This window comes from Dendropsophus ebraccatus, chromosome 6, assembly GCF_027789765.1.
Source record: "Dendropsophus ebraccatus isolate aDenEbr1 chromosome 6, aDenEbr1.pat, whole genome shotgun sequence".
Lineage (NCBI taxonomy): Eukaryota > Metazoa > Chordata > Amphibia > Anura > Hylidae > Dendropsophus > Dendropsophus ebraccatus.
The window spans coordinates 120,828,134-120,843,200 of record NC_091459.1 but is presented as its reverse complement, the minus strand read 5'-3'; the positions used below and the strand labels follow the sequence as shown (position 1 = coordinate 120,843,200).

The 15,067-nt window shown below is 44.1% G+C and overlaps 1 protein-coding gene across 3 annotated transcripts in view; it reads left to right on the top strand.

Annotated features, from left to right (window-relative positions):
• ELP3 (elongator acetyltransferase complex subunit 3) overlaps nt 1-15,067 on the top strand; it is a 238,387-nt gene that overhangs the window by 196,922 nt on the left and 26,398 nt on the right. For all 3 annotated transcript variants that reach the window (XM_069975787.1, XM_069975786.1, XM_069975785.1), the window contains one exon: nt 1,764-1,957. In XM_069975787.1, coding sequence (XP_069831888.1) covers nt 1,764-1,957 — 194 coding nt within the window. The remainder of the gene's footprint in view (nt 1-1,763; nt 1,958-15,067) is intronic.

The following is a 15,067-nucleotide window of genomic DNA, read 5'->3' as shown; positions in this document are numbered from 1 at the left end:
ACTAGGGGGGTGATAAAGGGCATACTGAGGGGGTACTAAGGAGGGTACTAAGGGGATACTAAGGGACATACAACATAGGGGCATGCTATATACCATGTGGGGGCTAAATAGGAGGGGTTATATTATACAAAGGGGGCTATACTATGTGCTTTTGGGGGGCTCCTGCACAGGAATGGGTCCTATACTATATAGGGGCTGCTACTTGAGAGGGCTATACTCTATGGGGACTGCTGCACAGGGGGAGGGGAAAGATGGCAAGAAACACAAAATTGAAGCAGAGAAGACGTCCCCTGTGAGTCACTGAATACCGGCAATACAATCACCTATAAGGTCTGCAGAGCCTGTGTACAGCCTAATCTACAGCTATATGGTCACTGCTGAGGGGGAGTACTGCTCTTTGTATAGTGGATGTTATGTAGTAATGGTATAAGGGGGGTGGGGTGGGGGTGGGTGGTGAAGATCTGGTGATATTATTTGTTTCTTATGTAATGGTAACAGGTGATGCGGTTATGAGGGGCGTGGCTATGGGGGGTGGGGTGGCACATTGCCGTGACTGTCCCTCTTTCCTCCGCGCGAAAGTTGGGAGGTATGATAGAACTATAATACATCTGTCAGTAAGTAACTCTGATCGCACCGTTTCCTCTACACCAGTATGAAATATAGTGGGCATTTTTTTCTCACCACTCTTTTTACTTTATTTTTTGGCCTCCTGTGCTGAGATTTATGGTGCCAGACTGGAGTTGTCTTTGTACTCTATAACTACGCTGGAGTATTCACATGACGTGTTTCGTTGCCCTATTTTATATATATATATTTTCCATATTATTGAGCAGCATTTACGGTCTGAACATGTCTGGAAGGTCTCACTTAAGACATTTCCTTACGATTATCTCTACTTAGATTTATTTTTGTTACTTTCCAAGATGAAATAGTGTAAGTATTCCGAGCAGTGAGGGATGACGCAACAAGCCCTGTCATATAATCGGCTTGTAACGTCGTAGATACAGGAACTAATCCCCAGCCGCTCGTCCCGACTCCTGCAATCTCACTCCTACTCCCTGTGGGTAAATCTTAACATCACAAGCCGAGTCCATTCACCAATTCTCATATAAATTATCTCTATAAAGCTGTAAACCTGACACCACATTAACCACACAGGCCGCACATGATAAATGCATTGTTCATGGTGCTTGTCCATCATAGTGTAGGATTTGATGGCCTGATTTATTGATGTATGGGTGGTGCGCACTTTGCAAACGTTACGCCTTCAAAATCATAAATCAAAATTACCAGTCGAAAAAAATAACCTTGTGCTATATGCACCATTTTTCAGTTTTCATGTAGAACTGATTGATGTCAAAAGTCCTGTATTATACTTCATCGCTGCACTCACTATTCTGCTGGTGGGTTCACTGTGTACATACATTACATTACTTATCCTGTACTGATCCTGCGTTACAACCTATATTATACTCCAGAGCTGCACTCATTATTCTGCTGGTGAGGTCATTGTGTACATACATGAAATTACTGATTCTGTACTAGTACTGAGTTACATCCTGTATTTTAATCCAGAGCTGCACTCACTATTCTGCTGGTGGGTTCATTGTGTACTTACATTATATTACTTATCCTGTACTGATCCTGAGTTACTCACCATTGTTGTGCCAGGTGTTTTCTGAAAAGTTACCTACCGAGTATTTGTGTATTCTCTATCCATACCTTTTTATACTATATTATGATGTGTTCTCTTGTCTTTGCAGGAATTTTTTGAAAACCCCGCTTTCAGACCGGATGGAATGAAACTGTACCCAACGCTAGTTATTCGTGGTACTGGATTGTATGAGCTCTGGAAAACTGGAAGATACAGAAGTTACTCTCCAAGCACATTGGTAGATCTGGTGGCCAGGATTTTGGCTCTTGTTCCACCATGGACCCGAGTTTACAGAGTACAGAGGTGAGACCAAATAATTATACTTTAGCCTTTTTTAAACCCACATAGAGTGTTATGTAGTGTTATCAAATTATATTCTTGTATTTAGGAGCAGTATTATAGTAGTTATATTCTTGTATATAGGAGCAGTATTATAGTAGTTATATTCTTGTATATAGGAGCAGTATTATAGTAGTTATGGTTCAGGGAAGAAAAAGAGTGCTGCACCTCACACCTATGGCTGATACTAGTACCTCTCGGCTGCATATAAAAACATCAGAATTCTGTATGTGAATTGATCAAGCCATACTGCCCCATGTACCGCGTGCCGGTATCTGATACACATGGGTCCCTACACTAAGTCCACACTGTGCCTGTCAGCGACCACCACCCCCGCAGGCGTGCACAGTCAGGGAAGGGAGGCCATGGCAACCCCCATGCCACAGGACCAGACCCAAAAATGCCACACCAAAACCCAGCCAGCACCACCGGCGGAGGAAGCTGCCCCCAAACAGCACAAGTCTGGATAAGGTATTGCACTCATCATAGCTATCAAAGACAGAATGGGACAGACAGGAGGGATTAAAACCATGAGCACTCAGGTGTCTACTGCTAATTGCGGTCATGTGGGTCTCACCAGGAGGAGTGCAAAACACTGTGCTCACATGTCTGGACCCTATGTCTTCCCCATTCTGTGAGAGCAGCAGTGGTAAGTGTAATACCATATCCATACTTGTGTCGTTTGGGGGCAGCCTTCCCCGCCGGTGGTGCTGGCCGGGTTTTGGTGGGGCTTTTTGGGTCTGGTCCTGTGACATTGGGGTGGCAGGGCCGTTCCATGGCCTCCCTTCCCTGCATGTGCACGCTTTGCGGGGTTGGCGGTCGCTGACCGACACGGTGTGGAGTTAGCGTAGGGACCCGTGTGGATCAGAGGACCTGTGCGGTGGTACACGGGGCAATATGGCTTGATCAATTCATATACAGACACTCTGGTGTTGATTTTTAATATAGGCCTAGCGGCATTAGTATCAGCCATAGATGGGATGTGCAGCCGTTCCATTCTCTCCAGTTCGTATTATAGTAGTTATATTCCTGTATATAGGAGCAGTATAATAGTAGTTGTAGTCTTGTATATAGGAGCAGTATTATAGTAGTTATATTCATATATATAGGGAGCAGTATTATAGTAGTTATATTCTTGTATATAGGGAGCAGTATTATAGTAGTTATGGTTCAGGGAAGAAAAAGAGTGCTGCACCTCACACCTATGGCTGATACTAGTACCTCTCGGCTGTATAAAAATCATCAGAATTCTGTATGTGAATTGATCAAGCCACACTGCCCCATGTACCGCGTGCAGGTATCTGATACACATGGGTCCCTACACTAAGTCCACACTGTGCCAGTCAGCGACCACCACCCCCGCAGGCATGCACAGTCAGGGAAGGGAGGCCATGGAACGGCCCTTCAACCCCCATGCCACAGGACCAGACCCAAAAATGCCACACCAAAACCCAGCCAGCACCACCGGCGGAGGAAGCTGCCCCCAAACAGCACAAGTCTGGATAAGGTATTGCACTCACCATAGCTATCAAAGATAGAATGGGACAGACAGGAGGGATTAAAACCATGAGCACTCAGGTGTCTCCTGCTAATTGCGGTCATGTGGGTCTCACCAGGAGGAGTGCAAAACACGGAGAAAAGAGAGAAACAAAATACGGTTCAGGGAAGAAAGAGTGCTGCACCTCACACCTATGGCTGATACTAGTACCTCTCGGCTGTATAAAAATCATCAGAATTCTGTATGTGAATTGATCAAGCCACACTGCCCCATGTACCGCGTGCAGGTATCTGATACAAATGGGTCCCTACACTAAGTCCACACTGTGCCAGTCAGTGACCACCACCCCCGCAGGCGTGTTTCCAGTTCGTGTTTCACAGTTCTCCCTCTCTGAACAGCTAACACTCCTTTATAAGACCCACATGACCAAAATTAGCAGGATATGTCTGTGCTCACATGTCTGGACCCTATGTCTTCCCCATTCTGTGAGAGCAGCAATGGTAAGTGTAATACCATATCCATACTTGTGTCGTTTGGGGGCAGCCTTCCCCGCCGGTGGTGCTGGCTGGGTTTTGGTGGGGCTTTTTGGGTCTGGTCCTGTGACATTGGGGTTGCAGGGCCGTTCCATGGCCTCCCTTCCCTGCATGTGCACGCTTTGCGGGGTTGGCGGTCGCTGACCGACACGGTGTGGAGTCAGCGTAGGGACCCGTGTGGACCAGAGGACCTGCGCGGTGGTACACGGGGCAATATGGCTTGATCAATTCATATACAGACACTCTGGTGTTGATTTTTAATATAGGCCTAGCGGCATTAGTATCAGCCATAGATGGGATGTGCAGCCGTTCCACTCTCTCCAGTTCGTATTATAGTAGTTATATTCTTGTATATAGGAGCAGTATTATAGTAGTTATCAGAATACGTAATAGTAAAAGAGGCGGTCACTCACCACGGATTAACCGATGCAGTCTTTAATCGTGATCACACTGTGAACATGAGCAGGGAAGGGGGAAGATGGAACAGCGGAAGGTAACAGACTGTTACCTTCCGCTGTTCCATCTTCCCACTTCCCTGCTAATTAGTAGTAGTTATATTCTTGTATATAGGAGCAGTATTATAGTAGTCATATTCTTGTATATAGGAGCAGTATTATAGTAGTTATATTCTTGTATATAGGAGCAGTATTATAGTAGTTATATTCTTGTATATAGGAGCAGTATTATAGTAGTTATATTCTTGTATATAGGAGCAGTATTATAATAGTTATATTCCTATATATAGGAGCAGTATTATAGTAGTTATATTCTTGTATATATGAGCAGTATTATAGTAGTTATCTTTTTGTATATAGGAGCAGTATTATAGTAGTTATATTCTTGTATATAGGGGGCAGTATTATAGTAGTTATATTCTTGTATATAGGGGGCAGTATTATAGTAGTTATCTTCTTGTATATAGGGGGCAGTATTATAGTAGTTATATTCTTGTATATAGGGGGCAGTATTATAGTAGTTATATTCTTGTATATAGGAGCAGTATTATAGTAGTCATATTCTTGTATATAGGAGCAGTATTATAGTAGTTATATTCTTGTATATAGGAGCAGTATTATAGTAGTCATATTCTTGTATATAGGAGCAGTATTATAGTAGTTATATTCTTGTATATAGGAGTAGTATTATAGTAGTTATATTCTTGTATATAGGAGTAGTATTATAGTAGTTATAATATTGCCCTTGGGCTACAGAGAGGCTTTTTGTGGAACTAACTGACAGCTTTCAGGCCACAAGATTGTATGTAACTTTTTGTAACTGCTGCAGCTGTAGCTCGATAGTTAAAATCAATCAGTTCTTTTACGCAATTCTCTGTGTAGCTCAGGCCTAAAAAGATAATGAATAAAATAGCAAAATGGTTCATCTTGGCATAGCATTTGCAGCCACGTCTTCCCTATTTCCATGCAAACCTTATTGCACCGTACGTTGATTACATAATGGTTAAATGTGCGTTGTCTCTGCGTGAAAGCATGCTGGCCATGTCAAAGTTCTCTCATCAGCAAAACAGCTTTCTGTTCCCCTTGAGTTCATTAAGATTATTATTTACGGGGCTATTTAGATATTAGTCTCCTGTGGAGTCTACAAGAAAATACTATTGTTCCTGCCACATGAACATGCAGCCGAAGTTTGACATTAAAATTTACGGCCTTGCTGTGAACTACAATCCAAGTAACAGAGGCTATTGGATTTCTGGGAGGTAATAACGATGAAACCATTAAACAAATACATTTGGCGCTCCGTAATAGACTCGACATTGGAGAAAATGGCCACACGCGGGTGAATTAATTACTTTTCCCTCTTTGTTTTCTCGCTCGTCTTTCTGTAACTGCGAGGATTGTTGAAGAGGTCTGACGGGAACCAGGAAATCTATTTTTCCATCTGTCAGGACGAACCCTTTGGTTGCTGTAAAGCCATAGAATGCAGAGTTGCTCACTGGGGTGTTAATTCATACCGTAAGGTTTGGTGAACTTCAGACCAACTTGGATTGTTACTCGAATGAATATCTGACATTTCAGCTAAGGCTGCAAGAAGTGGCATCAACAACATTGTCCTGAATACTTTGAATATCCTTGGTCTTTCTCTGTAGATGGCTGTGTTCTCACGTTCAGGTCACAGATCTATACACTACTCTCAGCAGCAAACTAGAGTAGCGGAATCTGCCATCAGATCATAAAAGTAAAACTAGCCCTGCCTTTCTGAAGCTGACATGTTCTCTTATAAGAGGAGATCGGACAACCGCCTTTGATCCTGAGGCAAATACCAATGCAAATGTAGAAAATGTCGTCCCTGCATACACATCTAATGTTTGCTGTGCACTATACGTATGAGGGCCAGAAGACAGAGATCCCTGCCGGCACATGTAACACCATACTTATGCTGGCTGATAGATGGGATCAGTCTCGGGTGTTTCCCCTGTAGAGTCCAGAACCATGACCATCCACCATTTTTCACCGGCCATCCAGGACTGGTCAATATTTCAGAGCTTGTTTTACCTCCATCTTCTAGACAAATATTCTCTCCGATGATCACTACTTTAGTAGGATTTATTTGCTGCACAGTTTTCCAAAGAGCGATTTGTCTCTCTCTTGTAATGCGGCGTTTCAGAGAAGTAAAATCCCGGGAGAAAAGATCAATGAGGCCTCTAGTGAACGGTGCTCAGCTTACTGACAAATGGCTGTGAAGCCAAGAAAGAGAAGAAGCGGGTGACACCCCCTTTCTTAGGATTATGTTTATGGAGAGAACAGGAGAATGCCTTGAAGGCATCATAAACTATACGTTTCGAGTTAACAGCCTTTCTGTCTGACAGTAAAATGGGAGCAATTTTAGCTTCTGTTGTAGGTGCCGGCAATTCGTTTTTACTATTGTATCCGAATGTTAAATTCCCATCATCTGTGCTGCATGCTGTTTTGTGGTTCACGGTGGGGTTGTCATCTCACACAGAAGCAAATGGAAACTGATCTATTTTGCTGAGTCAATACATTGACCCTGAAATAGGAGATTTTTTAGGATTTGTTACTTTGCCAAGTTGTATAAAGCTCCCTAAATCCGACCCAGGAATCTTAATGTGTTTGAAATTTCTTCAAATTGTTTTATTTTAGGATTTTAAAGGTGTATGGATACCTTAAGTTTGGAATACCATCAACCATATTATATACAACCCTTTTTTGTGGCTTCTCAAAGTCCTGTTCAAGCAGCTGCTTGTGTCAGTCCATGGGAAGGTCAGAAAACCTGGTCATCTGTGTCTAAAGTTGGCCATAAGAGAAACAGATGACTGATCTCAGGGAGACCAGCCAAATGATAACACTGCCGACTGCCCGTTAAAGCACTCAATACAGTGAAATCCTAGGTGCATTGCTCCCTGGGAAACATGATTATGCAAAAGAAGAGCCTGTGGAGCCTCATTTAAGAGTCTCGAAACACAGGACTAGCCAGATATCCCTCCGGGAAGGACCCGGCCAGGGGGCAGCTCCTGTAGGGAAACCACCAAAACCACCATATTAAGTGGCCCTATAAGTCAGTGTAATGACAAGGGACATCTGGCTAGTCCTGTGTTTTGAGACTCTCAAATGAGGCTACACGGGCTAATCTTTTGCATATAAAGTTGGCCTTACACCTTCAATACACCATCTGGCTGTCAGCTATATCTCCCGCCCATTTTAACACCGAGATTTGTTGTTGTTTGTTTGGGCAGCCCCATACACCTGATTGATGTCCGAACCCAATACTTGCAACTAAAGTCTAGGGTGTATGGGGACAAACTCTTGGAGTCGGAAGGATATTGATCTCTTTGATGGGTGAATGAAGCTCTACCCGAGAAAAGCAGCGTTCAGGACCAGTATCAGGCACTTTTGCTACATATTGAATGACTGATGCAATGGAGGAGGCGAGGTAGAGCATGTTATGTGCAGAAATTGGGACTAGAGGTGAGGGAATTTCCCACAATTTGCTTCCGGTCCGATTCAACACATATCACTGTTACATTAGCTTTGGATTTGGACCCCTGTTTGGAAGATCCCCTATTGCCCACACTATAGGTACAGGGACAGGGAGTCCTGTCTGACAAGAGTCCCTTCTCCAATGAATTTCTTGACACGAATTACAAAAAGTTTAGATTCTAACTAAACTGACATTTTTGCTAATTTTTTGTATGAATCATTAATCAACATGGTCTATGAATGCAAAATTAAAGGTGCACCTGATGAGGAGAGAGTGTTACATTGGTCTCGTACAATATTTAATCACACCTAAGACAATACAGCTTTATCACAGAGACACGACTATGGGGTTTCTGGTAAATAAAGGAGATACTTGATCTAGAACATTTCACCTAATCGGACGCAAGTTTAATTGCTAATCGGATCAGTAAAAATTTCTACATCATCTGGCTGGCTGAGAACTATTGTCTTGCTTTATCAGTCTCAGTGGTGAAGAACTTGATCTATTGTCCTTCATTACATAGTAAGCCATTGTGTATGCGGGTGATGCCGCCTCAATCATTAAACTCCTTTTTAAAGTGTCAGTCGTTCCTTAAACAATTGTCCCTGTTCTTTTGTAAAAGGAAAATTAATTACAAGGAAATTCTTACGTTAAGATCCATTATAAAGGAACACGGCACTAAGTCATGAGGTCCGGTAAATTACATTCTTCTTGAGTTTCACCTTGTCTCATCAGTCTTGGACTAAAGTGCTATTAACTAGCTGGGGTTTCCCAGGAGCCCTCTGTGTTTTCTTGGTGACAGATGTGAGATGATGTCCCTCCACTGGCCACTTTTAAGGAAAGGACTTCCAGTTAGGTGTCGATCTGAGATCTAATCTGAATGTGGGGGAGCCGAGATGATGATGCCGTGACAAAAGTCATAATGGTTTTCCATCATGGATAGCTGGACCATAACTGAAGCTTGCAACCCACATCTCCATCGTGGTGCTAACATGTCCCTGGAATCAGAGGATATGTTTTTGAAGCTAAAAAGATTAAAGGGATACCAAATGAAAGGCAAAAGGACATAAGTAGAGATGAGCGAATTTACAGTAGGAATGAGTTGAATTGCTTTGTTCCTATTTGCATTCTGCTCATCGAATGGGTCTTTGTAGTGAGTTCCGCTCTGTGCTGCTCCTCCCCAGGTGCTGGGAAAAGATGGATTCAGGCCTGGAAAACTGGGAGAAGTCTCCTATTACTTGATCCATCTTTTCCCAGCACCTGGGGAGGAGCAGCACAGAGCAGAGAAGACTTTAAAGCCCACAACCTGACGAGCAGAATGCAGATAGGAATGAAGCAATTCACTTTGTTCATACTGTAAACTGTACTCGGGATAATCTTGGCTCCACAGTATTTCCATCTTCAGGATTTTCTGCATGATTGAGAATCTTGTAGACACACTGCAGGTAATTTCATGCTGATCTCTTAGGGTACTATTACACCAAGCAATTTTTTCGACGACTAACGATAAACGATCTTAAACGACCGCTAAGGCAAACGACCCGAAATCGTTCGCCCAATTACATGGAACGATGATCGTTATTTATGATCGTTCTTGCTGTCGTTTAGTCATCGGTATTGCGTACATTTCAGCAAACGATGTGCGAACGATCAAACGATAAAAATAGGTCCGGATCCTATTAAATGATCAACGATTTCTCGTTGGTCTTTTAATCGTTGCCTGCTATTACATGAAACGATTATCGTTCAAATCCGGACGATTTAACGATTTTTCGAACGATAATCGCTCCGTGTAATACCAGCCTTACACCAGCTGGTTCATTAGAGGGGCGGGACTTAGCGGTAGGGTGCTGCTTTACAGTCTTCATTCTACAGCAGATAGGGCAGAGGGGGGAGGCTCCAGCTGCTGTCAGTATTCTTACAGTCATACACAGGACAGTGAGAAAGAGGTCATGGCTAATGCCTTTTAACTCATAAAGTTATCTATCTGTCTATCTCCTATCTATTTAATTTTTTTTGTGAAACAGGGATGGATTAGGGGGGATTTATTAGGACTAGTGTTAAAGCGGTAGTGCGGCGCTAAACAATTATTCACAAAATAACACATAGTACAAAGTTATACAACTTTGTAATGTGTGTTATGTATGTGAATGGCCCCCTTCCCCGTATTTCCCCCCCACCCACGCTAGACCCGGAAGTGTGATGCATTATACTCACCGCATCTCGTGTCGACCCCTAGACCTGGAATTTATGCAGTGGCATTTAGTTATACATAAATCCAACATACCAATACACTAATGGGGGATTAAAGGAGTAGTGCGGCGCTAAACAATTATCACAAAATAACACACATTACACATGTTTCCCCCCCACCCACGCTAAACCCGGAAGTGTGATGCATTATACTCACCGCATCTCGTGTCGACCCCCGTCCGCCATCTTGTGACAATGACGTAGTCTTCGGGAGGCCGACCGAACCGCTCCATCCGTCCCTAATGCCGGCCCCCCTCTGCCGCAGGTGAGCACAGTTAAGACGTGGCAGAGGGGGGCCGGCATGAGGGACGGATGGAGCGGTTCGACCGGCCTCCCGAAGACTACGTCATTGTCACAAGATGGCGGACGGGGGTCGACACGAGATGCGGTGAGTATAATGCATCACACTTCCGGGTTTAGCGTGGGTGGGGGGAAACATGTGTAATGTGTGTTATTTTGTGATAATTGTTTAGCGCCGCACTACTCCTTTAATCCCCCATTAGTGTATTGGTATGTTGGATTTATGTAGAAGTAAATGCCACTGCATAAATTCCAGTGCATCTTTGCTGCCAAAGCTTTCTCACTGAAACCTAAGCCAGCGTGGGACAGGTGTAAATTTTGGTAAGTATAGCACACTCATCCATAATTGCATCCATTGTTTTAGTAGCAGCCAGAACTCTGCATGAGATACTATTCTTACTGTCATATATGAGTAAACTTCTGTAGGAGTCTCCATTAGCAGTGTGAACAGAACCTAATACAACCCATATCCTTTTGACCTTTGGATCATATTTGGATGTCATAGAGGGAGGTATCCCTTGTTGTGGACTCTCCTTTATCAATCAAAGCAGGAATCCATTACCCGTAATGGTTCTGGAGGATCTGGTTACTCCAAATACAGTAGTACCTTGGTTATTGAACTTAATTAGTTCAGTAAGGCAGTTTGAGAAGCGAGCAGTGTCTTCCCATAGGAAATAATGTAAATGTGTTAAATTGGTTCCAGCAGCCACCAATAATTACATACAGTATCCATATATTACAAGAAACACTCAACAAGACCAGCAACTAACTTCTCACTCATCCTTTACTGTATAGAGTCCCCCCATTCCAGCAATGTTAAGTATGGGAGATGGTGGTGCACTGACTGTACTATTCCTGTACTCCAGCAGTCTTATCAGTCTTATACAGTACTGTTCTGTATGTGAAGCCTCACCAGTGCTAAACTCACCAATTACAACCCACAATCCACACTCGCAAAAACGTTCAGACACCGAGTACTTCAAGACTGGGGGCCTGAAAAGTGTCGAGAATCGAGCAAGAGTTTGAGAACCAAAGCAAACTTTTTTTGAAAATACAGTTTGAGTTCCAAGCAGTTTGAGAACCGAGGTACCACTGCATCACAGTTTCATGAGGATCTTCCAGTCCTAATGTCCCCATACACATTACACCTTTGTTGGCCATCCACAGATGTCAGTGGAGGTAGGGCTTAGGTGTGATGGAAAATCACTGCCGGACCTTGTTGATCTCTGGGAGAAATGTGGAAGCCAGAGCAGTGTGGCTCTCCACCTCCCTATAGAAAAACACAGGAACCTGTGTATGGAGAAGACAGGAGAGATAACTGCTGGCTTTTACTTATTGAGAGAGGATAGGGACCTTTAACATTCTCTTACTTGTCCTGGAAAATGTCTCTATAATCTTCTATAAACCTCTAAAGGTACTCATACACCTTAAGGCCCTATTACACCGAACGATTATCGGACGTACTTGGCCGATTACCAGCTGTTTCGACCAATAATCGTTTAGTGTAATGGTGCATATTAAAAGACCACAATCAGCTGAAATCACGATCAGTGCAGCGAATGTCTTCTGTGTGTCGCTTCATGCTACAGGAGTGGCGGCAGCAGACCTCCACTAACGTTAATGGGCCGTCAGGACGATCTAAGGGTGGGTTTACATTGAGGAAGTCTTGCAGATAAACTCAGCGGAATTCCGCTGGCTGTACGCGCGCACGGACGCACGCCTTTCCGCCAGCTCCATAGACACCATTCTGTGGCCCGGCTGATTCCGCATTCTGCCGAAAGAACTGACATGTCAATTCTTGCGGAGGAATGCGGAATCAGCCGGCCCATAGAATGGTGTCTATGGAGTCGGCGGAAAGGCGCGCAGCCGCGAGCACGTACAGCCGACGGAATTCCGTGGAATTTATCCGCGAGAATTCCTCAGTGTGAACCCACCCTAAGGATTGTCCAGGCAGCCCCACTCGCTGCTTACCTGACAGGTCGGTGGCTTGCTTCCCTCTTATATTGGGCGGTGTAATATGGACTTTAGTTGGGGGGTTCAGACAATTTAAGGTGTATGGGGCTTTCCCGAACAAACACTAACAGATTATGTCAGAGATAGGGGTAGGACGTGATAGAAAATCACCATCAAACCCCTTTGTTTCGGTAGAGAGAAGCTGCAGGGGGGGAACTCTTACCTCCTCCCCATAGAGAATACAGAAACCCTCGGCCACGCTGAAAATTCCTCTGTATGGGGAGGAAGGACAGCGCGCAGGAGACAGTCATTCACCCATCAGTTATTGAGGGTGTATGGGGACCTTTAGACATCACTATTAAAATGTAGTTTCTTGTTCCGTAATGCAATTCTCCTTCAGTGACCTGACTCAGCACAGCAGGAAATAGCGGGTCACCTACATCGGGGAGTTACAACTTCTCAATTCCATGTTTCTGTATCCTAAGGGTCCAAACGTGTTTCTTAAAAATGAGATTTGAGTCGCCTGCCTAAAGCCATGACGGGAAACAAGCTTTAATTTAGTGAACACGTGTCGAGCAGGGGCCTGATTTCCTTCTTAAATGTATTGCCGGGGAAACAATGACACATCAGCAAGAATTACTACATGATACAAGAAGGCGAAGCATATTTGGCCAGCACTAAAAACTCACAGTAAAAAGGTTGTCTCCACCTAACTGCCATCCCCTCTTAGCATGGAGCTGCCCTGGCTTCCAGTGGGTGACAAAATCTTCCAGAGCTGGATCTGCTCATTGCAATAGATCTATACTGTCCCTAACAGGGTGCCTATGGTTTAGTTCGCCCATGGTTCATATTCTATTTTTAAAGCCACAGTGTGGTTTATTGAAGGTTTGTAGCCATCTTGGAAAGTAATGCCATCACTTCTTGATTTGTGACCACCACAATCCCGAAGGGTACACTGCTTAAAAAGTGCTCCTGGACTCTCAGCCATCTAAAACGTGGCCCCATATACTTGCAGAGGGAAATAGTGAATTGGACACCGCAGTAAAATAGGGCTGTGGATCTTTATGGGTATATGCACAATAAGGAAATAACGCAGATCACTTCCAATGCATTCTGTCGCTTGCCATCCCCCGTGCTCTTGCTTGAAGTTCCGCCAGTCCTATAGGCTCCATTCTATGCACTGGCAGACTCCGCCATCCTCACAAAGAATTGTCATGTCAATTCTTTGGGCGGACGGTGGAATCTGCCTGAGCATAGAGCCTATGGGAGGGCAGAACGTCAAGCGGGAGCGCGCACGGAATCTGCTGGAAGTTATCTGCGCGATTTCCATAGTGTGCATATACCCTATCAGAGGAGGTCCCTGAGATCGGACCTCCACCAGTCTCAAGTCCACAGATATAAGCCTCTTGGACATCAATGGACAACTCCATTTAGCTTCCTGGACACTTAACTAAACATTCTTGATCCCACTAAACATTTCAAAAAATTCCACTTCACTTCCTTGGCCTCTCTTAAAACCTTCACTCCTTAATTTATAGGATTTGAGTTGAGTTTTTCTCTTCTACACCTGTACATTATTTCCTATGGTAAATGACAGAGTTACTGGAGAACAGTGACGGTAATGTATTATAGATCTCATTGTCACTGAATGTAGTCTCACTTACAATGTCCCTCGGTAAGATCGCCGTCCTTCTGTAACAAGCTAATGAGCTCCGGCACTCGGCATGTCAGAGCTGCGCTCACTACTCCATTAGTTGCTCTCAGATCCTATTGTGCTGTCCAGGTGTTCAAAGCCTCGGCACTCATTTACAGATAGCGGTGCCCTATGCTGCGAGTGTTTTTCTTGAGTAGCTCTGCAACTTAAAAGAGAAATGGTGGTTATGATGTCTGCAGCCCAAGCTCTAATGGCTTCATGCCTCTCATGTGCTAAAAGTGACAGAATTATGGGACTGTTGTAGGGTAAATCTATTCTCGGTATCCATGTTTGATTGTTGGCTTCTTGGCATGTCTTCATAACAGCCACAATGTCACTAAAAGTAATTTTCTGTGACTGGATTGTAAAAAGAAATGTTAAAAAAACCCTAATGTAAATAATGCTGGCCCCTTGTAAAATAGCCTTTGTACCTCATAGAGCTAATATCAGACTCCCCTCCTCCAGGGTGTGCTGCCCTGCTCTGTTGTGAGTCTGTCCATAAGATGGCCGACATAGAGGAGCATGTGACCATGCCCTGCCCCTCCAGTGGCCACCTTAGGCATACACAGGCTCAGTGTTGGACACTTGGGGGGCGGGGCATGCTTCTCACATGCTCCTCCATGCCGGCCATCTTATGGACAGACTCACCACAGAGCAGGACAGCACAGCCTGGAGGAGGGGAGTCTGATTTCAGCTCTATGAGGTACATAGGGAGCTGCTGTCAGTAACGGCAGTGCGTACACTTACTAATACTCTACACTGAACAATTTTACTATAAAGTGTCCAACCTCTTTAAAGGGGAATGCCAGTCATCACTAATCCCCCCCCCCCTCACAGAATAAACAATAGTGTTTGATTGTAGGGGAAGATCTTAATATTGGAATGGAGTG